At 43.1% G+C, this 23542-nt stretch overlaps 1 protein-coding gene across 2 annotated transcripts; it reads left to right on the plus strand.

Annotated features, from left to right (window-relative positions):
• The first annotated feature begins 531 nt into the window (after positions 1-531).
• ptbp2b (polypyrimidine tract binding protein 2b) lies at positions 532-23318 on the plus strand. 2 transcript variants are annotated; one of them, XM_079614040.1, is made up of 15 exons: positions 532-655; positions 1305-1335; positions 1552-1612; positions 11901-12073; positions 12264-12407; positions 12524-12685; positions 12805-12915; positions 13246-13444; positions 13774-13833; positions 14494-14609; positions 18995-19028; positions 19582-19674; positions 19762-19978; positions 20323-20400; positions 20488-23318. In XM_079614040.1, exons 1-15 carry the CDS (start codon positions 648-650, stop codon positions 20615-20617), a joined length of 1617 nt encoding a protein of 538 aa, XP_079470166.1. In that variant the 5' UTR covers positions 532-647; the 3' UTR covers positions 20618-23318. The 2 variants fall into 2 exon arrangements, with proteins under 2 accessions (XP_079470166.1, XP_079470167.1); XM_079614041.1 differs by lacking the exon at positions 13774-13833.
• The last annotated feature ends 224 nt before the right edge of the window (positions 23319-23542 follow it).

The following is a 23542-nucleotide window of genomic DNA, read 5'->3' on the forward strand; positions in this document are numbered from 1 at the left end:
TCATTTTAGGGAAAGTAGCAATTCTTTTTTAGAAAAATATCGATTAATTTCAGATGGGTTTAGCTAGTTTTGAACACATATACTTTTAAAATAAATTTTGCAATTATTTTTAGGAAAAGTAGAATTTTATGAACCAGTATTCCTCAAACCCAAATATGCAAGTTTTGCAACGAGATCGCCTAAACATGCCTAGGTTTATTAATAAATTATTAGGCCTTTGTAGGCTAACAACAACAAAAGGCTTTCAGAGCAGAACCAGATTTTGTACATTCACAAATGAAATGTCCATGACTTTAAACGTTATTTATTAAATTTCCATATTTTAAAGCCTGGAAATAAGTATTTTAATATCATATTTCCAGGTTTTTTATAACCATGGGAACCCCGGTTAATTATGATGAATATTCTGTGCTGCAAAAAAACCTATAATTAATATTTTTTATTTTCTTGTCGTTTTGATTATGAACTTTTAATGTAATCCAGACCGTTGTGAGCGCCTGCTCGTCGGTTCGGCGGTGTCTCGGCTGTGCTCGGGTGATTCCGTGAATAACAGACTCTTCTCCATTTTGCATACTAGTTCCGAGCGTGTGTCGAAGGCTCTCTGCTCCTGCGATCAGTATCACACCGTGAAGAACGTTTTCCCTGCAATGGACGGGTAAGACTGCGTTGTTTACAGATTATGTGAAATATGCCATTTTGAGAGTATCTTTAGATCATTTTGAAGCGAGGTTAGTCGCAATTGCGTTCTGACAAGGCCGCTCACGCAGACTGGTAATGCATCAGCCAAGAGCCAACATTGGCTAATAATAACAAATGCGCGCTAGCTCCGCAGATCATATTTTGTCGCTAAATAGATGCAACATGTATGCACAGAAAATCTAATAAAAACACTCTGAGTCATTTAATATCAGTCTATAAAATGTTTCGTGTTATGTGATCAACAGGGACATGTAATGTAGTTTAGCTGCACGGCTAACGGTACTGCTGTTGCGCGTGCGGGCGCGTCCGCTTCCCTTTGTTTGAATGTAACGGTCACTCGCTCCATCCGCGAGCTGAATATAAATGTGTCGTTACTGATTATTACTAATACCCACAATTGTTTTTTAGGCGTATTATAACAAACTGCTCCCAATACTACTGTCCGCATTAAATTGTTGTATGTTGTACTGCTGGGAAATGACTGTACCCATGACATTATCTTGTGTTCAGTTGTTCCATGATGTGTAACGTTATTTGATTTAGTGAAACTGTAACATATCAAACGGCCCAAATTGATCGTATTTTTTTCTGTTTTCTCCCTTCAGCATTGCAAGCGATGTTGCAGTTGGTGTGAAGGTAACGTTAAGTGGTTTCTGCCTTTCTTGTCTTCACTTAAGTTTACTGAATTAGCCTATCTAAACAAATATGAGAGAGTAAACCCGCAGAGGCCCGAATTATCTTGGGTTAATCTCTAATGTGAACAGTAGATGCAAATAACAGTTATATGAGTTACTACATTTTAATAATTTGAATGATTTACTGAATTTGCAGTGTACATCTGTGTCTTTCTAGAGAAGCTCAGATGAATTGCTGTCTGGCAGTCTGTACAATAGTCCAAACTCTTCAGTCACTGGTAAGAGAAATAAATAGACATCAGCTATTGTGTAAAAAAAAAAAATGTTTGGCTGGTTTTTAAAGATGTTTTGTGTGTGTGTGTGTGTGTGTGTGTGTGTGTGTGTGTGTGTGTGTGTGTGAAATTGATATCTGAAAACTCTACATGGGATTCAGATTAGTATAACGCCACAGAATCGAGATACCCGTCATTCACAAATTTCTACACACTGGGGGTTACTTATAAGTGTCTAGAAGGTAGTGCCATTTTAAAGCAATAAGCTCCAAAAGCTTCATGGGGCTTATTACTTTTATAAAATATTTACATATACCTGGCAAGGTTTTGTAAAATTTACACACAGCAACAAAAATGTAATGCTTTATTAATAGAGCATTTATAAACAAATGACATCTAAATACATTCTGCAGAATTCCACTGATATTTTTTTTTTGTAAAATCAGCACAGGAAATGTGAAAAAAATTGGTTGATTCCATCTTGATCTGCTGATAACATAAAATTGCACCTTTTTTATGTTTTAACTCTTTCTACTTGCATGGCCATTACCTAATACCACTCTCTTGATAAAAAAATAATTCTGTTACCATTCCAGAGGCAGTCATTTAATATTTTATAATCTGGGGACTGATTGGCAAAAAATCTTCTTAAGAGAAGTTACTTGAAAAAGTCTTAATTCCTCAAAGTTTTTTATATATATATATATATATATACATTTATTATCCTTTTTTTCTGTAGCAATGACATCCTGGCCATTAATTCGAATGTAAAGTGCGTGAGATTATTTGTTTAACGACATTACCCACCATTAATGGTCATATGATAATTTATTTTCTGGGAAGTGGAAACCATTCAGCTAATTTGACATGACCGAAAAAAAGAAAACCCAGCTCAGTAGGCAAGAGCTGGTGGTTCTTGTAGAGGAAATTAGTGCAAGTAAGACAGTTCTTCTTAGTCGCTATTCTATTACCGGGTCAGTGCGAGCCAGGGCTAACAACGTGCCGTAATCACATCTGTGTATTTATTATGGCAATGGTTAGCATTAGTAGCCTTTAGCATCGCATATAAATATATTTCTACTTGATCAGAATTCCCATCTCAATTGGACGTTATTTCACACTTGTTTTGAGCTGAAAATTGTTTAAAATGTCTTGAATGTTGAGGTTAGCTGGTAGCCTGATATGAAAACAGGGGAAATGAGCAGCGGTGCTGACCATCTCCTGACTCAGAAAAACTTCGCCTTTGTCCATAACCACTCCCCAAGTTGGCCTGCTTTGGACCAAGGTATTCGACGGGCTAAAAACTGCTTGCCGTTGGCCCTGAGGAGCCACAATCAAGCCCCGGAAGTGACAGTGGAAACGCGACTGGCTCTAGCACACTCGCTTATGGTCCCGACAGTGAAAACGTGGCTCTTGGGAGGTTGAATAACTGTATCATGGCCCAATGTAAGCGGCGTGCGTGGGAAAGAGCAGCAGAGGCCGTTTCAGCAGTGGCCAACTAAGTTAGGCATGTTGATGGGTTGAAAAAAAGAGATCTAAGTTCATTACTGTAGTATACTATAGAGTATTTATTAAAAGTTTTATGATCTTGTACTGTTTAATATAAAATGAACAAATCCAAGATAAGAAAACATTAGTGAATGTCAGAATCTCCGTAAAAAGTGCGTAAGTGGGGTCTAAGAACACATTTCTTCGTAAGAACGGTTGGTGAATGAGGCCCAATGATAAGAAAAACACCAACATTCTTAAAAGATTAGTTCACTTTAAAATGAAAATGACCCCATTATTGACTCCCCATCCGAGGTGTATATGACTTTCTTCTTTCAGACGAATACAAGCGGAGTTATATTAAAAAATATCCTGGCTCTTCCAAGCTTTATAATGGCAGTGGATTGCAACCAACCAAATTTTGGTTGGTCAAAAAAAGTGAGCTGTGTGGAGTTCTGTTGGTTGCAATCCACTGCCATTATAAAGCTCGGAAGCGTCAGGGTGTTTATTAATAAAAGTGAACTAATCCTTAAAGAAGTATTTTTTGGGAGTACAAATATTCCTAACTTTTTAGGGGGGGGGGGGGGGGGGGGGGTTGAATACTAATACATTATTAATATTACATTAACAATAAATATTAATACATTTAGTTGTTTTTATAAATTTAATTAGAGATAAAAAACTTAAATTTGAACTAAATTTGGTAAAAAATAAAACATAATTTGAGAAAAAAATGAAACTTATTTCATAGGACCCTATGATAAATGTGTTAAATTGTATAGGTTTTGTGATTTCAATTAATTACACATGCTTTTTGATTACCAAAATGTAAAAAAAGTAAAAAAAAAATGTAAACCAAAAAAATTAAAACATAAATAATGGAATTTTGGGAAAAAATAAAACAGATTTCATAGAGTCCTACATACTGTACATCAGAGGTCTCAACTCAGAATACAACAAGTAAGGGTTAATGCCCGACGAGGTGTCCATTGTCATGTTTTAATGGACGACGGCGAGGTGTGAACCGGCCAGTCCATTAAAACCTGACAATGGACACCTCGAAGGGCATTAACCCGCTTATACCATGGTCACTTGCCAAATAACACATTTTTAAAACATTAGTTTATATTTTAATTAGTTTTACAATCGAAATCTAAAGTTACAAGTTACAAACAATAACTTGGTTTCCTTGGTTACGCCTGACAGTTTATTTAGGTGTCCTCTATCACTTTTTAACGGACACCCTGCAGGCAATCAGAATCGAGTATTCACCCAGACCATGGTATAAGCATTATTTAGTGTTTGCATGTGAAAACTCTCAGACAGAACGGGGCATTTTTGCATGTGTTCTATTATAAATAATTAGATGTAACACAAAGAAATTAACACAAGAACTTAAGATGAACGCGAGATGCAATGTACTTCTAAAACGTACTCGGTTACTAACGTAACCTCGGTTCTCTCTAGAAGAGGGAACGAGTACTGCGTCGAAGAACGCTACGGGAAAGATATTTCTTTGTCGAGATTGAAGCCTAAAATTAATCCTTAATTTTGTAATAATGTAAAACGCTTTTCTGAAGCATACAACCTAGGCGGAGCAATACAGCTCACCCATTGGCTGCTCTGCCAGAAAAGCACAGCCTATGCGAGGCCAGGACGCTGACCAATGAGGGCGCGTCGCGCCCTTCTGCGTCACCTCCCGCCCAAACAGGCGTGGCCTAGGCCTATAAATACGAGCATAGCTGTCTAACACGCCGATTTTCGTCAATGAAGCGACGCAGCGCGGACACGCACGGCCATGAGACGCAGTACTCGTTCCCTCTTCTAGAGAGAACCGAGGTTACGTTAGTAACCGAGTACGTTCTCTTACGTAGAGTTCTCTCGTACTGCGTCGAAGAACGCTACGGGAACCCCATGTAAAACGCCGTGCGTGCTCTTGGACCGACACAGACACCTAAGGGCGCGCGCGCCCTGGTATACAAGTGCCTACCCCAAGAAGTATAGGGAGAGCGGCTAAATTAGCATCATCCCTTTATAGTAGTGCCTCTTAAGGCATAACAGCATATATATGTAAATATAGATATATATGAGGGGTAATAGCATGCTCATGGGACACATTGTCAGTGAGTGATGCTTAAACATTGAAGTGACCTGGGCCGCAGCGCGGGGCAGGAAACACTTATACACATTAAACATTGAAGTGACCTGGGCCGCATCGCGGGGCAGGAACACTTATACATATTAACATTGAAGTGATCTGGGCCGCAGCGCGGGGCAGGACACTAATACATAGTCTTCTAGACCGAGAGCAGTTTAGCCTGCAACGCAGGAACCTCTAGGTTATAGAACCTAATAAATGTAGACGGGGAGGCCCAGCCTGCCGCCATACAGATATCTTGTAACGAGATTCCGCTATACCAAGCCCATGAAGAGGCCATGCCTCTCGTGGAATGTGCTCTGATGCCCAAAGGGCCTTCCAAACCTCTAGATGCGTAGGCTAGCGCAATGGCGTCCACTACCCATCGAGACAGACTCTGTTTCGTCGCGGCTCGCCCCTTGGAGCGTCCGCTGAACGAAACAAAGAGCTGCTCCGTCTGTCGAAAAACAGCGGAGCGGGACACGTAAGCTCTTAATGCCCTGACCGGGCAAAGGGAGCTATTTCCGTCCTCTGAGGCCGGCAGGGCCGACAGGGAGATGACCTGAGCCCTGAACGGTGTGTTGAGGGACTTAGGCACGTACCCATGCTTCGGTTTCAATACGACTACAGAGTCGTTTGGCCCGAACTCCATACCAGAAGCTCTCACTGAGAGCGCTTGCAAGTCTCCCACACGCTTCACTGAAGCGAGAGCCAAAAGAAACACGGTCTTGAAAGACAGGTGTTTCATGTCAACTGAGTGAATAGGCTCGAAAGGGGCCCCTTTCATAGCGTTCAACACTGTAGAAAGGTCCCAAACGGGGACTGAGGGGGGGCCTTGGAGGGTTTAACCTCCTGGCGCCTCTAAGGAAGCGGACCACCAGGTCGTTCCTGCCTAGTGAACGGCCAAGCGTTGGATTAACGAACGCTGATATGGCAGCCACATAGACTTTGAGCGTGGATGGGGTTCTTCCCTTATCCAATAGCTCTTGCAAGAAGGAGAGAATCTCCGGTTCTCCACACTGAAGTGGTGACAGACCTTGATCTGAACACCATCCAGAGAACACCGACCATTTGGAAGCGTAGAGCCGTCTAGTAGACGGAGCCCTAGCTTGCTCGATCGTGTCTAACACTCCTCTTGGGAGGTTAGCGGGTACCCGTTTATGGCCCATACGTGTAGGGACCAAAGCTCGGGGTGAGGATGCAGAATCGCGCCCTTGGCCTGTGAGAGGAGGTCTCTCCTCACTGGAATCGGCCACTGGGCAGTACTTTTCAGTCGCATCAAAGCTGGGAACCAGGTCTGATTCGTCCAGTATGGAGCAACCAGTAGTACTGAGCATCCGCTCTCCTTGATACGCTCCAGCACTTGAGGCAGGAGTGAGACAGGAGGAAAAGCATAGAGCGGACGGCGGGGCCAGAATCTGGCCAGCGCGTTCGTGCTCTTCGAAAAGAATTCTGGGCAGTGAGCGTTTTCCTGGTTTGCAAACAGGTCTATTTCCGCTCTGCCGAACCTTTTCCACAGCAGACGCACTGTCTGTGTGTGTAGGGACCACTCTCCCGTAGGAACATTGTTCCGTGAGAGTCTGTCCGGGCCTACGTTCAAGTGGCCTGGCACGTGTATTGCTCTTAACGAGCGCAGGTTGTGCTGAGCCCACACCAGTATGCGTTCCGCTAACCTGAATAGGTTTCGGGACCTCAGGCCACCCTGGTGGTTTATGTAGGCTACTACCGACACGTTGTCCGAGCGGACCAGGACGTGGTGTCCTTTTATCCGGGGACAGAAGCGCCTCAGCGCAAAGTCCACCGCCATCATTTCCAGGCAGTTTATGTGCGGTAGTTTGGCTCGCTCTGCCCATTGGCCAAAGAGCGGTCTGCCGTCGAGCAGTGCTCCCCAGCCTGAGGTGGACGCGTCCGTGGACACCACCTTCAGGCTCGAGGAAGTTCCCAGGCTTACACCTGACCGGTACCAGTCTGACGCTCTCCATGGTGTCAGGGCTGAAATGCATTCCTGAGTGACCTTGAGGCGATAACGACCGTGTAACCATGCTCGGCGCGGTACGCGCGTTCTCAACCAGAACTGTAGTGGGCGCATGCGCAGCAGGCCCAACTGCAGCACTGTAGAGGCTGAGGCCATGAGGCCCAGCATTTTCTGAAATCTCCTGAGCGGCACTATGTGGCCGCTGCGGAAGGATTTCGCCATTTGCAGGGTATTTCGCCTGCGCTGTGATGACAGGCGTGCTGTCATAGACAGTGAGTTCAGATCCAGTCCTAAAAAGGAGATCCTTTGACTGGGAAACAGTGAACTTTTCTCCCAATTGACTCTCAGACCTAAGCACTCGAGGTGATCGAGTATTAGTGTCTTGTGGTGAGCGAGTTCTGACGGCGATTGAGCTAGAATCAGCCAATCGTCCAAATAGTTCAGAATTCGAACGCCTCGGAGTCTCAGGGGTGCCAGCGCCGCGTCCATGCACACTGTAAATGTACGAGGTGCTAGAGACAGGCCGAATGGCAGGACTGTGTACTGATATGCCCGGCCCTCGAAGGCGAATCTCAAAAATCGCCTGTGACGTGACGCAATTTGTATGTGAAAATACGCGTCTTTCAGATCTATCGCCATAAACCAGTCTCCTCTGCGAATTTGCGCGAGGATTTTTCTGGTCGTGAGCATTCTGAACTTCCGCTTTGTTAGCGTTTTGTTCAGACGCCTTAGATCTAAAATGGGTCTGAGACCCCCGTCTTTCTTCGGTACCAGGAAATATCTGCTGTACAGACCCCCTTCGCTCTGAGCTTGAGATAAAGGCTCTATGGCCCCTTTGCTCAATAGCTTCGCTATTTCGGCTCGAAGTAGATGTGCTACTTCTGTTTTTACCGTGGTTTCGACTTTTCCCGTGAAACGGGGAGGGCGTCGATGAAACTGTAGCGAATAGCCTCTTTTTATAGTCTCTAGCACCCATTCTGAGACCCCGGGAAGTCTTTCCCATGCATGTGCACGTGTGACTAGGGGTTGAATGTAATCTGGGCCCTGGTCGCGAAATGGCGGCGACACGAGAGCAACCGTGTGCTGTAACATGGACGCCGTGGCGTCTGAGGCGGGGGACATGTTTAACACAGTATGCGTCCCGCGCGCGCTCGACTCTCTGTGTCGAGAGAGAGCGCGCGGGACGAGTCCCGTAGGGCTCGTTATGCTTGTGAATAAACGTGGGCGCTTGGTGGCGGGCACATTTATAACACCGGGGACACTGTGTTTGTGTACTGACTGACCGTTCGTTAGTTTCGTTTATACAGAAACCGCGGAACGTGCAGTGTGTAGTGGTTGTGGGCACTTGGCAGTGGACACGCTTACTACATGTAAAGCACAATCGATCTGAGTCGATTTTAAGTGTGCAAACCCTGTGTTGAACGGGGCTGCCCGTAGGGCTCGTATATTTGTGAATAAATGTGGGCGCGTGGTAGCGGGCACATTTATAACACCGGGAATACTGTGTTTGTGAACTGACTGATCGTCCGTTGGTTTCGTTTTTACAGAAAACCGCGGAACGTGCAGTGTGTAGTGGTTGTGGGCACTTGACAGTGGGCACGCTCACTACATGTAAAGTACAAACGACCTGAGTCGTTTTTATGTGTGCAGACCCTGTGTTGTACGGGGCTGTGCTTGCACGGGTTGAAAAACCGGGCTCTGGTCGCGAAATGGCGGCGACACGAGAGCAGTCGTGTGCTGTAACATGGCGTGATGCGGGGGCGCGCTTATCGAGCGGGCAGCCCGCGCGCGCGCTCAGCTCTCTCAGCTGAGAGAGAGAGAGAGAACGCGGTGCGAGCTCCGTAGAAACCATGTTGACATGTAGCTTGTAGTGATTGTGGGCACTTGAAAGCGGGCACGCTCACTACATATAGTGCACAATGTATTGTGTGGGGCTGTGCTTGTGTGTATGAATGGGCACTGGGTCGTGGGCATTGCAGTTACACACATTACATCATCGGCTGTGGCCGGGACACCGTGTAGCACAGAGAGTACTGTCTATCAGAACCGACTGACCGTGCATTCGTTTCGTTTTTACAGAAACCACGGGACATGCAGTGTGTAGTGATTGTGGGCACTGAAAAGCGGGCACGTTCACTAACTTACATGTATTGCACAACCGACACGAGTCGATTTTATGTGTGCAAGCCCTGTATTGTGCAGGGCTGTGCTTGTGTGTATGAATGGGCACTGAGTCGTGGGCATTACGGATACACACATTACACCATCGGCCGTGGCCGGGACACCAGAAAATACATTTTCAGATTTACCTGGGGCGTCGTGAAAACGGCGTTTGTGTGCAGGCAAACGAGCATTGATGCTGATTTGGTGACTGCAAAATACACTGGCACGGTCGCGTATGTTGGGACTGTGCGAGCGAGACATTTTAGTGAAATCCGGCCGCGGCGGGATTTTAACACTGTAACGTTAGCTTTCCTCGAAGCAGAAGTGCGCATCCTGGCTGAAAACGGGGCTTTCCGGGACTCCGCGATTTCTTCGTGAATTCAGGAAGAAAAAGGCGCGGGTCGTGAGGACGGTAACGTACGTTCCTCTGCAGAAAAGCAGCCATCCAGCCGGTAAGCGCATCGATGCTGGTCTTTCTCCGTCGACGCTCATGAGCGGCGGGGGAGGGGAGATCCTCGGAGCTCGCCCATCCGAAGCGGGAGAGAAAAGCAGTCTTCCTCCACAGACGCGGCTTCACCTTCCTCGTTCATGACGGACGCGGCGGCACACAGCGGCCCTTGTCCGTCGATCATAGAGTCCAGCGAAGCGGGCGGAGAAGCTGGCGGCAGCAGCGGCGAGCACCTCGTGGTGAAGGGAGGTTCCGGGCTCTGCTAAGCACGGCGCTTTCACGGCGCGGCACTACAGCAGGCGGAAAAGATGCAGCTTCAGTAAATGAACGCCAGGCGAGTCCGCAGAGTCACCGTAGGCATCAAATTACAGCGATGGCAGCCGCCATCGACGAGAGCTGAAGCTGCGTGATACTCACAGGCAGGAAACACAGCACGTGGTCCCTGTCGCTGAGCGGGGCTCTACACGAGCCACAGGAGGTGCGAGACATCTTGAAAAAGACGCTCAGCTCTTTTAGTGGTGGAAAAACTGTGTGTCGCGACGGCGAACACACACACAAAACACACACACATAATGTAAAGGATATTCCACGCCGGAGAAGCGCAGCAGGGAACGGCGGCTGAAGGCGGCGAAGACCAGCGGCTTCAGGTAAGAGGCGCGTCCTGCTGAGGTGCTTGTTCCAAACGGCTGTGGCGGCTCGAATCCAATCCAGCGATGCGTGCAGCTTCGTTGAATTTTAGAAAATCGGCGTGTTAGACAGCTATGCTCGTATTTATAGGCCTAGGCCACGCCTGTTTGGGCGGGAGGTGACGCAGAAGGGCGCGACGCGCCCTCATTGGTCAGCGTCCTGGCCTCGCATAGGCTGTGCTTTTCTGGCAGAGCAGCCAATGGGTGAGCTGTATTGCTCCGCCTAGGTTGTATGCTTCAGAAAAGCGTTTTACATTATTACAAAATTAAGGATTAATTTTAGGCTTCAATCTCGACAAAGAAATATCTTTCCCGTAGCGTTCTTCGACGCAGTACGAGAGAACTCTACGTAAGAGAACTACTTTTCACTTGTCATGCTTTCTTCAAAACCACTCATGGTGTGAGATGCTGACAAACAGCAAGGGATAGTAAAATGGCCAACAACTTTCACCTGACAAACATACATAGGTCAACAATTATAAGGAGTGCAAGCAAAATACAAGAACAAATCCTGTGTGAATGGACTTTAAGTGGTATACAGATGTCACCTTTTTACCACATTTTCACTTAAAGGAGAACTCCGGTCAATTTTAACATTGAGCTCATTTTTTTGTAAATTTGGAGTGCTGTCAATACAGAGAACAACGACAAAAATCGGTGTTGCCTACACCGTGTTATCCTCTTTTTAAAATTTGCACCCTGTTGACTTCAATGGGGCAAGTTTTAAACCTGCTTTTAGCCTCTTAACATCCTTGATGTGTCACTACAAGTGCCCAGTCATGTTAGATGATTCCTTCAGAGTGAACACGAGTGAATCTGACTGCAGTAGATGTGAAAGATATGAATAAAAATGATGTTATATCAGCCAGCGCAAATACCTGCATTTACATCCTGTTTTCGGTCGAAGTCCAAAGTAGTCGATTGTCGAGTTCACGCGCGTGATCATAGGTAACTAAACCTATGCGCGTGAACTCGACAATCGACTACTTTGGACTTCGACCGAAAACAGGATGTAAAAGCAGGTTTAAAACTTGCCCCATTGAAGTCAACAGGGTGCAAATTTTAAAAAGAGGATAACACGGTGTAGGCAACACCGATTTTTGTCGTTGTTCTCTGTATTGACAGCACTCCAAATTTACAAAAAAATGAGCTCAATGTTAAAATTGACCGGAGTTCTCCTTCAATGAAATACAAAAATATGGAAAATACCATATTGTCGCTTACAGCAGACGATCACGCATAAAACAAGCTCATACACTGTCTGTATTTTCGATAATTTCTCCAGTTATTGGCAAATAATATATAGTTCAAATTATCTGTTTTATTAAATGTCATATAAACCTGCCAAATAAAAGCCAGCTTTTGGAGTTCAGCTGTATTTCTGATTTTTTTGACAGCTAATGGAGGTGACAGTAAGAAACTGAGGGTGGAGGACAGCATGGATAGCCCACCGTCTAGAGTCATTCATATTCGGAAACTCCCCAATGAGGTTTCCGAGACGGAGGTCATCGCCCTGGGATTGCCCTTTGGAAAGGTCACTAATATCCTGATGCTTAAAGGCAAAAATCAGGTATGTGATGATTGGTGGTGGTGGTGGTGAGGAATATTAAACCCAGCTCCTGTTGAGAGATCTTCTTAAATTCAGTTTAGTGCTTAAAATGGCTTGCTAAAGCTGCTTTTAAATTGAACGAACAAAGTTTTTGCTCAGCATTTTGAGGAAAACACCTGTTTCTTCATTTTGAACACTTTCCCACAATTAGGCATTTTTGGAGCTGGGAACAGAGGAAGCAGCTGTTACCATGGTGAACTACTACACAGCTGTTACACCTCAAGTGCGTAATGTCCCAGTGTTCATTCAGTACTCCAACCACAAAGAGCTCAAGACTGACAGTGCGCTCAACCAGGTTAGAAAACACACTCCTCCTCGTTTTAATGTTTCATAACTAAAATATGGCAGCAACAGAAGTGTGTAACTGGCATTGCTCCTGTCCTAATCGGTTCCCTCGCTTTCCTTCTGAAGCGAGCTCAGGCCGTGCTGCAGGCGGTGTCGGCGGTCCAGGAGGGCGGCTCTCCAAGCTCGGACATGGCCGGCGAGAGTGTGTTAACACCTGCCCCCAGCCCAGTACTGCGAATAATCATCGACAACATGTTCTACCCAGTCACTCTGGACGTCCTCCAACAGGTCACTGCCCACAGCAGGCATCCATCTGGAATAAACTGCAGTTAAAAAAAAACAAGCCAAATGTATTTTTACACTCTCATGCCTCTGAATTAACAGGACTTTACCCTGATCTCTCTTAGATCTTCTCCAAGTTTGGAACCGTCATGAAGATAATCACATTCACCAAAAATAATCAGTTCCAGGCTCTTCTGCAGTTCAGTGACCCCGTAAATGCCCAGCAGGCCAAACTGGTGAGTGGACAAAGAGGAGGATTGAAACCACCGCAAACTCCATAAATGTGTAATGATGTGCCAAAGCACTGTTATGAGATTTTTAATGTAATGGTTATGGCCACAGGCAAATTATGATCCAGTCATATGTTGGTTTAGTACCTTTCTTTCATTTATGTGATGAAATGACTGCAGTTGTCATTACTTGTAGAGGAGCGTTTTTATTACTTTTAGCCAGGGCCCTACATTATGCGCTGGATGTAATTATTCTTATCCCTTTTCACCCTTGTCATAGAATAACAAACGCGGTGCACTGTCTCTCTCTCATCCTCCATCTCTCTTTCATTAAAGTCTTTGGATGGCCAGAACATATACAACTCCTGCTGCACTTTACGCATTGACTTCTCCAAGCTGGTCAACCTGAACGTAAAATACAACAACGACAAAAGCCGGGATTATACCCGTCCCGAGCTGCCCGCAGGAGATGGCCAACCTCCGGTGGACCCGTCTGTGGCCGCCGCTCTCAACAAAGATTCCACTTCCCTGCTCGGTATGTTAGAAACCGACTCTTATGTGTGCCTCTACGTTTCTCAATCACACCTTTAAGACCCATCTTCCCTGTCATTCTCTGACATGCATCATCATCATCTGTCTGTATAGCTTTAGTTTCAGAGCAGGGTAGAGGTGTGAATGCTTCCCCTCTATTGTGAATCATGAGAGTTTTCTAGTTCTTTGTGGAAAATGGGTCAATGGTGCCTGAAATGCAATCCCGTCTAATTGATGTGCCATTCAAACACGTTACTTTACGTTTATGCCGCTTCCACGGCCCCCAGTCTGTGTTTGAACCCGTAAGACTTTGACTGTACACGTTCTCCTTAGGTACTCCCTCTGGAATGGTAACTTCCTACTCTAGTGGTGGAGGGTTTCCATCTTCTCTAGGTACCTATGCTTCCATTTACTTTCCTTTATCCTTTTGATTTTCTAACCCTACTTGAATGCGCTCTTCCCTCTGAAGGACAGGGACTTTTTCCAGTGCTGTCAGAATTGGCAGGGCTTTCATGTTGAAACCACCCCAACCATTTGTCCTGACTTGACATGCAGTATTCATAAACAGTGTCGCTATTTGTCAAAGCATAAATTTGAAGCTGCAACAATAAGCCCTTCCATTCTGCATTATGGGCCTGACGTAATAGATTGACACACATTAATTAGGGGCCCGTATTTCAGACAGACTGGCAATCCAAACTGCCAAACACAAGTTCCCTTTAGCTAAAGCGGAGTACAGCCTATCGAGCGGGTAACTACAGCAAGCAGAAGGGGCCCAAAAAGCAATTTTGTTTTCGGATATTGCTCCAGAGCGCCAGTCTGTGTGAAATCGGTTCAGATAGCGATCTGCTTGGCGGCAGATATTGACTCTGGGATGTGGGTTTGCCCGAGGTGTGTGGTGTTGGCTGGGTAACTGGATGTGCTTGGTGCGTTGGGTGCAGACAGTTAGAATGCATGACCACAGGGCAGATCTGGCTGAGATGCTGAGCCGTTGGCTCTTCTTAGTTATGTGGTATGACACGGTCCCTCCTCTCTTCTTCTTTCTCTCTGTAGGGGCCATCAGCCCTCTGAGCGCAGCGGCGGCGGCGGCGGCAGCTGCAGGGAGGGTGGCGCTGTCCGGACATTCGACACCTGGCGGAGTGCTCCTGGTCAGCAACCTCAACGATGAGGTCAGTACACCTCCACAAAACACCCTCACACAAACATATCCCTACTCTCTTTGTTCACAGTCTTCTCATTGTGTCAGTCAGGTCACCAGTACACTGTATGTCTCAGGTTGTATATGTTCAGTCATTCAGATCATTTTTAGTTTAAGGGGCCTCAACATCACCTTCATGACATTTAGCAGCAGAGCAGTGTTGACATACTTGAAACCGTGTTGCAAGATCACAACATAAAAAAGAGGGATTCCTGCTGATGTCATAAGCATTTTCAAAGTTGTTTAATGTGAAGATATTAATGGAGATTTTTCCATTAAGTACTAGGGCTGGGTGAAAAAACTGATTTCTCATATTAATCGTGTTTTTCAATTGAAAGATCCAATATCAGTTCATTAAAACCCCAAGATGCTTTCAATGCATGCTTATTTTCAATGCCTAAGTGAATTTTTTTTAAACATCTACAGCTACCCCACACAGTTGTGCTTTCAGTGTTTTAATATATTCATCATTCCAAATCTTGCTACATAATGTTGCATTATATTCGCTTTCATTAACCTGTAATGGCCCAAAAATTACGAAATATACAAATGTGAAAATTATAGTGATAGTTTACCTAAAAAATGTAATGTTTCACCATTTTCTCACCATCATGCCATTCCAAACCCACCAGACTTTTGTTACTTTTCAGAACACAAATGAAGACATGTTTAATATTCTCTCTCAGGGATCTAGACTTACATTTGTGAGCAGTAGCTCCAGTGCCACCAAGTTCTATAGATGGTGGCGGCACCAGCATCACTCTTTGTTTTTAGGAAATGCACATTTTACAGTCATTTTAGTTGACAGTAGCAGTAGTGTAAATTAATTTTCATTAGCAAAAACATGAATTGGTCTTCTATGGTATCATACATTTGTAGATCATGATAACCCCAGGTAAAACCATGCATAGCCCCTTACTACCATGCGAAAAGTAACTAGGCTATTATAACAAATATAAAAACCATAAACACATCTAGTATAAATACAAATGCAAACAATTAATATATCTTAATACAAAAACTAAAAAACGAATTATATTCCATTACTTCTTTAATACATGTATACATAATAATAATATTATAATAAAATTTGTGTCATGATTATCCCATATTTCTGCCACAATACCATGTTTACAGTTAGTGTTACTATAGTAAATCCATGGTAAGTGTTGGTCATTTGTAGGTTTAAAAGCTTTCTCACTGGATCGTTGTGGTACAATGTATCTCCTGTTTTTTTTTACATCATTGTTGTGAGGAATTAAGCGCTGTTTTATCTGGATTTAAACTAGTTTAAATCACAGAGACATTAGTAGGGCTGGCTATCGATTCAGATGTTTCGATTCTAAATTCGATTTCCGATTCGACTCAACGAATATAGATATAATACAAGTCCTATATTTATAAAAGTGGTTACTTAATAAAAAGAAATTAAGAGCCACAAACCTGTATATTAAACTCTTTTTATTTTAGGTACACTTGGGGTACATTAAAACAGAACCCATTTCAAATGCATACAATGAATAGACAGGATTTTGATGCAAGATGAAAAATGTATGCTGAAAATTAGACAAGTCAGAACAGTCTCATGCCTTGATCAAACAGGATCAGGTTATTTTATGTTTAAGATAAAATAAACATAAAATCTCACAGCATTAGCTGTAACATGGAGGGTTGCAAGCCTATGAACAGTGTAGAAAAACTAATACTGGCTTTTGGGTGTTAGATCAATACATATGAAAAACATCGATTTGTGGCCTTTGAGAATCGCTTTTGAATTGGCCACATAAAAAAAAAAAAAACGATTAATCGAAAAAGAAAGTTTTTTTGCCCAGCTCTAGACATTAGTTGTTTGTATAGGAGAACTCTGTGCAGAACTTGAACGCTTCTCATTGGATCTCACGGCGCTGTTTAGTGGTTGCGTCACTGTCTTGATCAGGACCTGTAGGTAAGCAAACGCATTCACTCTAGCTCGTGCTGCTCTGTCTTTTAGGCCAAGCCATTTAGTCGCAGTTTAGAGCCCTGCTCTTTTCATTTGTCTATCTATTGAAAGCCAATGCAACCAAAACGATTATAAAATAATAATGATAATAAAAACAACCCCTACTAACAGAGCAGTTTAATCTAATTCTTCTGAAGAGACGTGATACCGTTAAAGCTGGAGCACACTTTGCCTAGATGTTTGGCCCGATTTACAGCCGAGGTGCATTGATGTTATTTGTGGAAAGTTAGTCTGCAGACTTTGGGCAGTCAGATTTCACAGAAAAATCATAGTGTACATGATAGGCACAGACTCTTTTAGCTTCAGACTATGATGATTCCATCTAGTCTGAAAGAAAGTGACGTGACAAATTCCATACTCTGAATTTGTCCTCTGCATGTAACTCATCCAAGTTAGTGCACATATAGACCTTATGTAGCCCTGCCCCATTTCAGTGCTGTGCTCGGTGTGTTCTGTCCTCTGGTAAAATCTTGCTGATTTATCAATGAACTGCTCGTGTTAAAATCTACTGACACTTGTTATGACATCCGATTCAAACATTACACTGCTCATGATAACTTTCGTTAACTCTACAATAAGTAAATCCACTTCACCAGCTAATAACTCTCTGACAGCGATGCCATAGAAGTATAGAGATACCTCACAAATGCAAGTCCAAACACATACTTTTAAAGATGGCTATGTGTTCCTCAGGTGCATAAGGTCTGTTTAACACATATAACATATGTAATTGCTTTCATTTGTCACATCTCCTATAAACAAGGCACATGTTAATTGTTAATGAGTTAGGCCTGTAGTGTGTTTGTCACAGTGCACCTTATGAAAAAATGTCAGTGCCGATACCCAGTCCTACAAAATACATTTTCAGGGCTTCCTTTATCCAAAAAAATCACTGTAATCACATTCCCATGTTGACTTTGCTCTCTTGCTGGATGTTTTGAAGCTGATTTCAAAGTCAGTTCAGTCACTTTTCTAATGTGCAGTAGATTCAGAGTGATGTGTCCAGTCACACAATAAACAATAAGCAGGGTGACTTGTCTTGACATGAATTCAGATTGACCTGTGTCTCATTTCCATCCTCAGTGTATTTTCATATATTATGTTCAATGTTATTTCAGTATATTTGCAGTTAGTAGAGAATTGATAGCAAGTAGTAAATTAATTGAAACCTGTAGCTCTTTGTTCTCTATTGTGAAATTTATACTTGCAGAAATATACTGAAAGCATTCTCAGTAAGGTTTTCGTCAAAATGGAGGGTCTCTCTGCAGTCGCTCCTCTGTGCAAATTTTGATCACTGTCTCTCCTCTCTCTCTCTCTCTCTCTCTCTCTCTCTCTCTCTCTCTCTCTCTCTCTCTCTCTCTCGCACCTTTTCACGAGCGCTCTGTCTGGAAGTAATATCTAACTGTCTTTTCTCTCTAAGCTGTATCTCTCTCTTCCTCTCCTGATGCTCCACTGCCTCTCTCTAAGCTATTCAAAGTTGGTATGAAATGTGGTAGCCCCACCCGCCTCTCTCATTTCTCTCACACTCTCTCTCTCTCTCTCACTATGCTTTCTGTCTTTATTGAAGTGTCTCAGTAATTTCCCCATCATGGTTTTTGTTTTCCCAAACACTTGTGGGTTTGTGGAGTTTTCGACATGACGTGCTCTCTATTGATGCCATAACTCTGCAAGGTGGTTTTCATGCTTACCCGCTGCATGGCCTCTCCCCCTCTACAGCCATAGGCTTCTGTTTTGTTTGGTTATTGTTTCTTAATGCTTTCTCATACCTAAGCCTTCCACTTGCTCTGCATGCTTTGTCCTCCTCTCAGCGTTTCTGTGCAGCAGTTAGCTTGAGTAAATGTGCCCTGCCCACGTTCGGCCTCGGGTGACTACGTTTGGCACTGTTAAACATAGTCGGGGGAAGCAAAATAAAAAAAAGAGAACCCTGCCATTTTCTGACCAAACTCCTGCATTTCCTATGTACTGACCTGTATATTATTTTTGTCCCCCAACCCCACCCACCCCCCTTCCAACTTATTTTCCTTTTGTGTTTTTTCTCCCCCTTTTATCCCACGCTGCTTCCAACCCCTCCTTTTCCCTCTCCTCTCCTCTTCTGACTCCTCTGTGATTGGTTGGCCCTTTCTCTCCTGCAATCCTGTCTCCCCGCCCTCCACCCATTCATGCTTTGTGCCTGAACCAAAACAAATGTTCCTCCTCGGACCGACTTGTCCCAATTAACTGCCTTGACCCATGCTCCATGACCACCTCACCATTCTACGGGAAACCACCCTCCGTTATGGATGATCTGTTCATCTCCGCTCTACCTCGACTCTTCTCTCTTCCTGTCTTACGCTGCTTGCTCTTCTCTCCTTCTAAAGATGGTTACGCCCCAAAGTCTGTTTACCCTCTTCGGTATGTTATCGTTAGCAATCTACCTCTTTTTGTTTATCTATTGATAATTTCATTTCAGTTGTTTTTTTTTTCTTCTCTTTCATTTATCATTTAAGGGTTAGTTAATAATCTGGCACAAGTCTATCAACAGTTTCCTAGTTTTCCAGTTTAATATTAGTTCTATTATGCCAAATTTCAAATGAAATAGTATTTTTATTTTATTTATTTGTTTATCCTTGGCTTTCGAAGCCTCTGTCTCTATCTTGCTCTATCTGTCTCTCTTCATGTACAGCTTATATTAATGCATGGTTGATTATTTTGCATGTAGGCTTTTGATTTTAACTTTGCCATATCACATGAGCTTGTTTTTGGAGGGCGTATCAAAATGTGTTGTGTCTGTTAGAAAAACTGTTTTTGGACTCTTTGGTGTAGAAAATTTGGAAGATTTGTACCATCATCTTCACCTTTCATGTCAGAACCGGAGCTTCTGAAGCACTAACTTGTCCTTCCTGGTTCACTCCTCTCCTCCTCCCTCCTTCCCTCCCTCTTCCATCTGCCTGTCGCTTAACCGAAGGTGTCTACGGTGATGTGCAGCGCGTGAAGATCCTGTACAATAAGAAGGACAGTGCTCTAATCCAGATGTCTGATGGAAACCAAGCCCAGTTAGGTAAGCTGATGCGCAGTTTTTTTTCCCCTGGTTAACACCATGCAATGTGCTTATTTCATGGCGCACATCCGTGTCTTCGTGATCTAGCCATGAGCCATCTGAATGGGCAGAAGATGTATGGCAAGATCATTCGCGTGACCCTCTCCAAGCACCAGACAGTACAGCTGCCGAGGGAGGGTTTAGATGATCAGGGCCTGACCAAGGACTTCACCAGCTCTCCACTGCATCGCTTCAAGAAGCCTGGGTCTAAGAACTTCCAGAACATCTTCCCCCCTTCAGCTACTCTTCATCTCTCCAACATACCGTGAGTACGCAGGAGAACCGTCTTCCTATTCCTGAAAATCATAAGCAGAACTGCTGGTAAAGCGGCTTTGCAGACTTGCATTACAGTGCTAATGAATGGGAGTGGTGATTTTTCTGTATTAATTGTATTAATACATGTTGTGTATTGTTCTGGCATCATCAATCTTTGACCAACTGCTGACCATCTTTTTCAATTAATCCCTCGCAGTGTTTTTCAGTTCAAGTCTGAGATTAAAATGTGGCTACTAAGGAAAATTAGTTTTCCTTTTTATTGGTTCATGCATCATAATAACATTTTACCATTTACTCTGAGGAAATGCTAATAACTGCTTGTTTCCCCTCCAGTGATAATGTGACAGAGGAGGATTTACGACTGCTCTTCTCAAACTCCGGCGGTACAGTGAAAGCGTTCAAGTTTTTCCAGTAAGAACCCTCTGCGTTTCATTTCTCAGCTGTTCATGCGTAGTCATCATCGCTTTGACCGCCGTGCTTGTTTTTTTCTCCTTCTAGAGATCGCAAAATGGCTCTGCTGCAGATGTCCACGGTGGAGGAGGCGATTCAGACTCTCATCGACCTTCACAACTACGACATGGGCCGTGGTCACCGCCTGAGGGTGTCCTTCTCAAAGTCCACCATCTGAGGATTCCCTGGTGCTATGTCACCTTTCCTAGTTTCGCCCCCCCAGGAGCCTCAAGTTGTTGAATTCAATTTTACCAGTCATTCCTTAACACCATATCAAAAACTTCAATGAGAATGGCCTGTTAAAGGAACACTCGTTCTGTATCTGCTCCTGCTATTGTTTGTTTGGCCAGCTGTTATTCTATTTTAGGATGGATTGACAAAAATGTGCCTTACTTAGCAAAATAGCGTCATCTTTTTGCTCCTGTCGTTACAGATTATAGAGGTACTTTATGCGTGATGATTTTTTTTAACCTTTACATTCACCTTGCTTTGTTGTTTTGAAGGTTTTTGAAAGTGATAGTTCATTTAGCTCTTGTGTCCTCACCATGTCAATTTAGTTTTTTTTTTTTTTTAACAATTTTCTAGCTCTGAAAGCTAGTCGGCTTGCTTTGATTCAAAGGAAAAAGCTACATTTTTTTTATGGTCTGTTGAATTGAACCTAATTTAATTTGATTGAATATACTCCCAAGTTGTAAATTATCTTGTGCATTTGTAGTTTTCTTTTTCTTTGATCAGGCACCCAAGGTACTTTTTGTGATTGAAACCTGTGGTAAACAAAACAATGACAGTGGGGAGCATAGTGTGTGACGTATAGTACCTGCTTTGATATTTCTCACTCACTTTTGCTTCAGTGAATTCTGTTACCCATTTTTAGAAGAAAATCAGAGCATGTGCTGATGGATCTCAGCAGTTGCATGTGTCAGATTGACCATGTTTGATGTTGTGATGTCACATTAATGTAGGGACTGTTGGGACCAAAGTAAATGTGCCTTTAGTCTTACTTTATTCTGCATTGTACACATGGTTTTATTCAACCTCTGGAATATTTTTATTAATGGAGAAAAAAAAAGCAAATCAGACTTTCCAACAGACATCACTCATACAAATGATCCTTAATTGTCTGTGATTGTAATTGTGTGAGAGTCGCTCACTAATTCTACTGAAAAATACAGTGTTTTTTTTGTGGTTTAGGTTGTGGAAAGGGAAGGGGAGGGGGGGGGGTGGGGGGCGTTCTGTACATTTTCTACATGAATTGAGTTTTTACATCTTTAGGAATGTAAAGTCCAGTATAGATGCGGCACAATTAAAAGTTAATTTTTCTACCAAGCTTGTGCTTAACGGTCCCTGTGGTGTGGTGTAGTGCTTTTATCCTGTAGCATGCTGAATAAACTCTTCTCGCTCTACATTCACCTCTGCCTCTCTGCTGTCTCTTTCTCTTCCTCTACTGTCCTTTGTATCTCACTTTGCTCATTCTCTCTGATGCACTCTTGTCTACGGTTGAAAAATAATAATAACTAGCTTACCTCATTATAAAAATACTGGAAGTCAACACCCTGGAAGTAAAACGTTAAAACTGTAATCTACTTTATTTGCAGTGATAACTTTGCCAACCTGTTGTCACGTGTCCTCTGTCGTTCTCTATTTTCTCATGCTTATCTCCAAATCTCTCTGTCCACTTTTGACTTTGCATAATTAAACTGCATATGAGCGTGCCCATAATCTCTGAGAGCAGAGTGTTTGGGTTTCAGATTGATACCAGTGTTTTTGCATATAGTTAAACAGGAAAAGAGTAGCTTGCAGTATCCAGCCTTTCAACATGTGGCTGATTGTGCGTTGAAGCAATTGGTTGTCTGCTGGAGAAAGGACAATCATCTGGCACTGATTTAAGCTTAAGGCGCAAGGTACAAAAATTGCAGCTTGCACCGTTTTTGTGAACTGGTATAAACAGTAACGGGCCAGAATCCTTCTGGGAGAAGGTTTCTTTTTTAAGCATGGCATCTTTTTATAGAAAAAGCTTTCAGAGTACAATGCTTTATCTACAGTCGAACATGAAGGAGATTCAGCGTTATGGAGTTGTTCTGCCTCTTAGGATAGGGTGCTGGGCATCATGAAATCTGAATATTTTGGATTTTGCAATGTAGAACAGCGGGATAAGGCTTTTTTGGCAAATGTCATTGGCCTTAAAAAAAACATTGAGCCATAGAAAATATCTAACGTGTGTCTGTCTACACCAGTGGTTTCTTAACCTTTTTTACTCAAAGGCTCAAATCAAGTTCTGGTGTTTTTACTGTAATTATGACAAAGCTGCTTGTTTTCAAACTACGTACTATAGATGTATTAAATTAAGTACGATTCATTTTGTTCTTCAATAAAAACAGTAGTTACACCCTCAGTTTCACAGACAAGGCTTAAGGTGTTCCCCTAGACTAAAATGCATGTAAGAGATGCACTGACATATCTTAAAATATGTGGTGCCATTGTTTTGTCTCGAGTACCTGTAATGTACCTGTAATTGTGTGTCACACAAGTGCCTGTAATGTTTTTTTTCTAAGGCACGTTTATAAAAGCTACTTAAATGTCCTAATTGAACTAAGGTCTAATCCTGGCTTAATCTAATATCCATCTGTGAAACCAAGCCACAGAGTGGGGGAAATAGGATTTCAGTTTACATCTTGATTTTTGATTAGCAATTTAATTTTGAGTTTAATTAATATTTTGTAATAAATAATAAATTAAAATACATTCAAGCTAAGCTACCCTGCAGGCCCGCTCCGTGGTTGAGAACCACTGGTTTAGACAAATCGCTGTACTGTACTGAAGTGGCCCATAATAAGCACCCCGTATTTTGGCATTTGCTTTCATTTAGTTGAAAAGCCTTCAAAATGAAAAAGTGAAGATTTGGTAATGTTAAAATATCGAAAGGCAGAAGACTAAATGGTCATTTAATAATTGTTTTATTTTTTATTTTTTTTTAACAGTTATACTTGTACCAACTTCTGCTCAAAACCATATTGGAACATTTTTCTAATAAAAAAAAAAAAAGGTGCTCTTTTGAATGTGCTAATTTGAACCTAACCAGCCTGCTCTGCAGCTCAGGCGTTTT

Source organism: Phoxinus phoxinus, assembly GCF_949152265.1.
Source record: "Phoxinus phoxinus genome assembly, chromosome: 5".
Classification (NCBI taxonomy): Eukaryota; Metazoa; Chordata; class Actinopteri; order Cypriniformes; family Leuciscidae; genus Phoxinus; species Phoxinus phoxinus.

Coding starts and splice junctions, on each gene's coding strand:
- ptbp2b (XM_079614040.1), top strand. Junction 12,686..12,804: donor CTCTGGACGTCCTCCAACAG/GTCACTGCCCAC, acceptor GATCTCTCTTAG/ATCTTCTCCAAGTTTGGAAC. Junction 12,916..13,245: donor ATGCCCAGCAGGCCAAACTG/GTGAGTGGACAA, acceptor CTTTCATTAAAG/TCTTTGGATGGCCAGAACAT.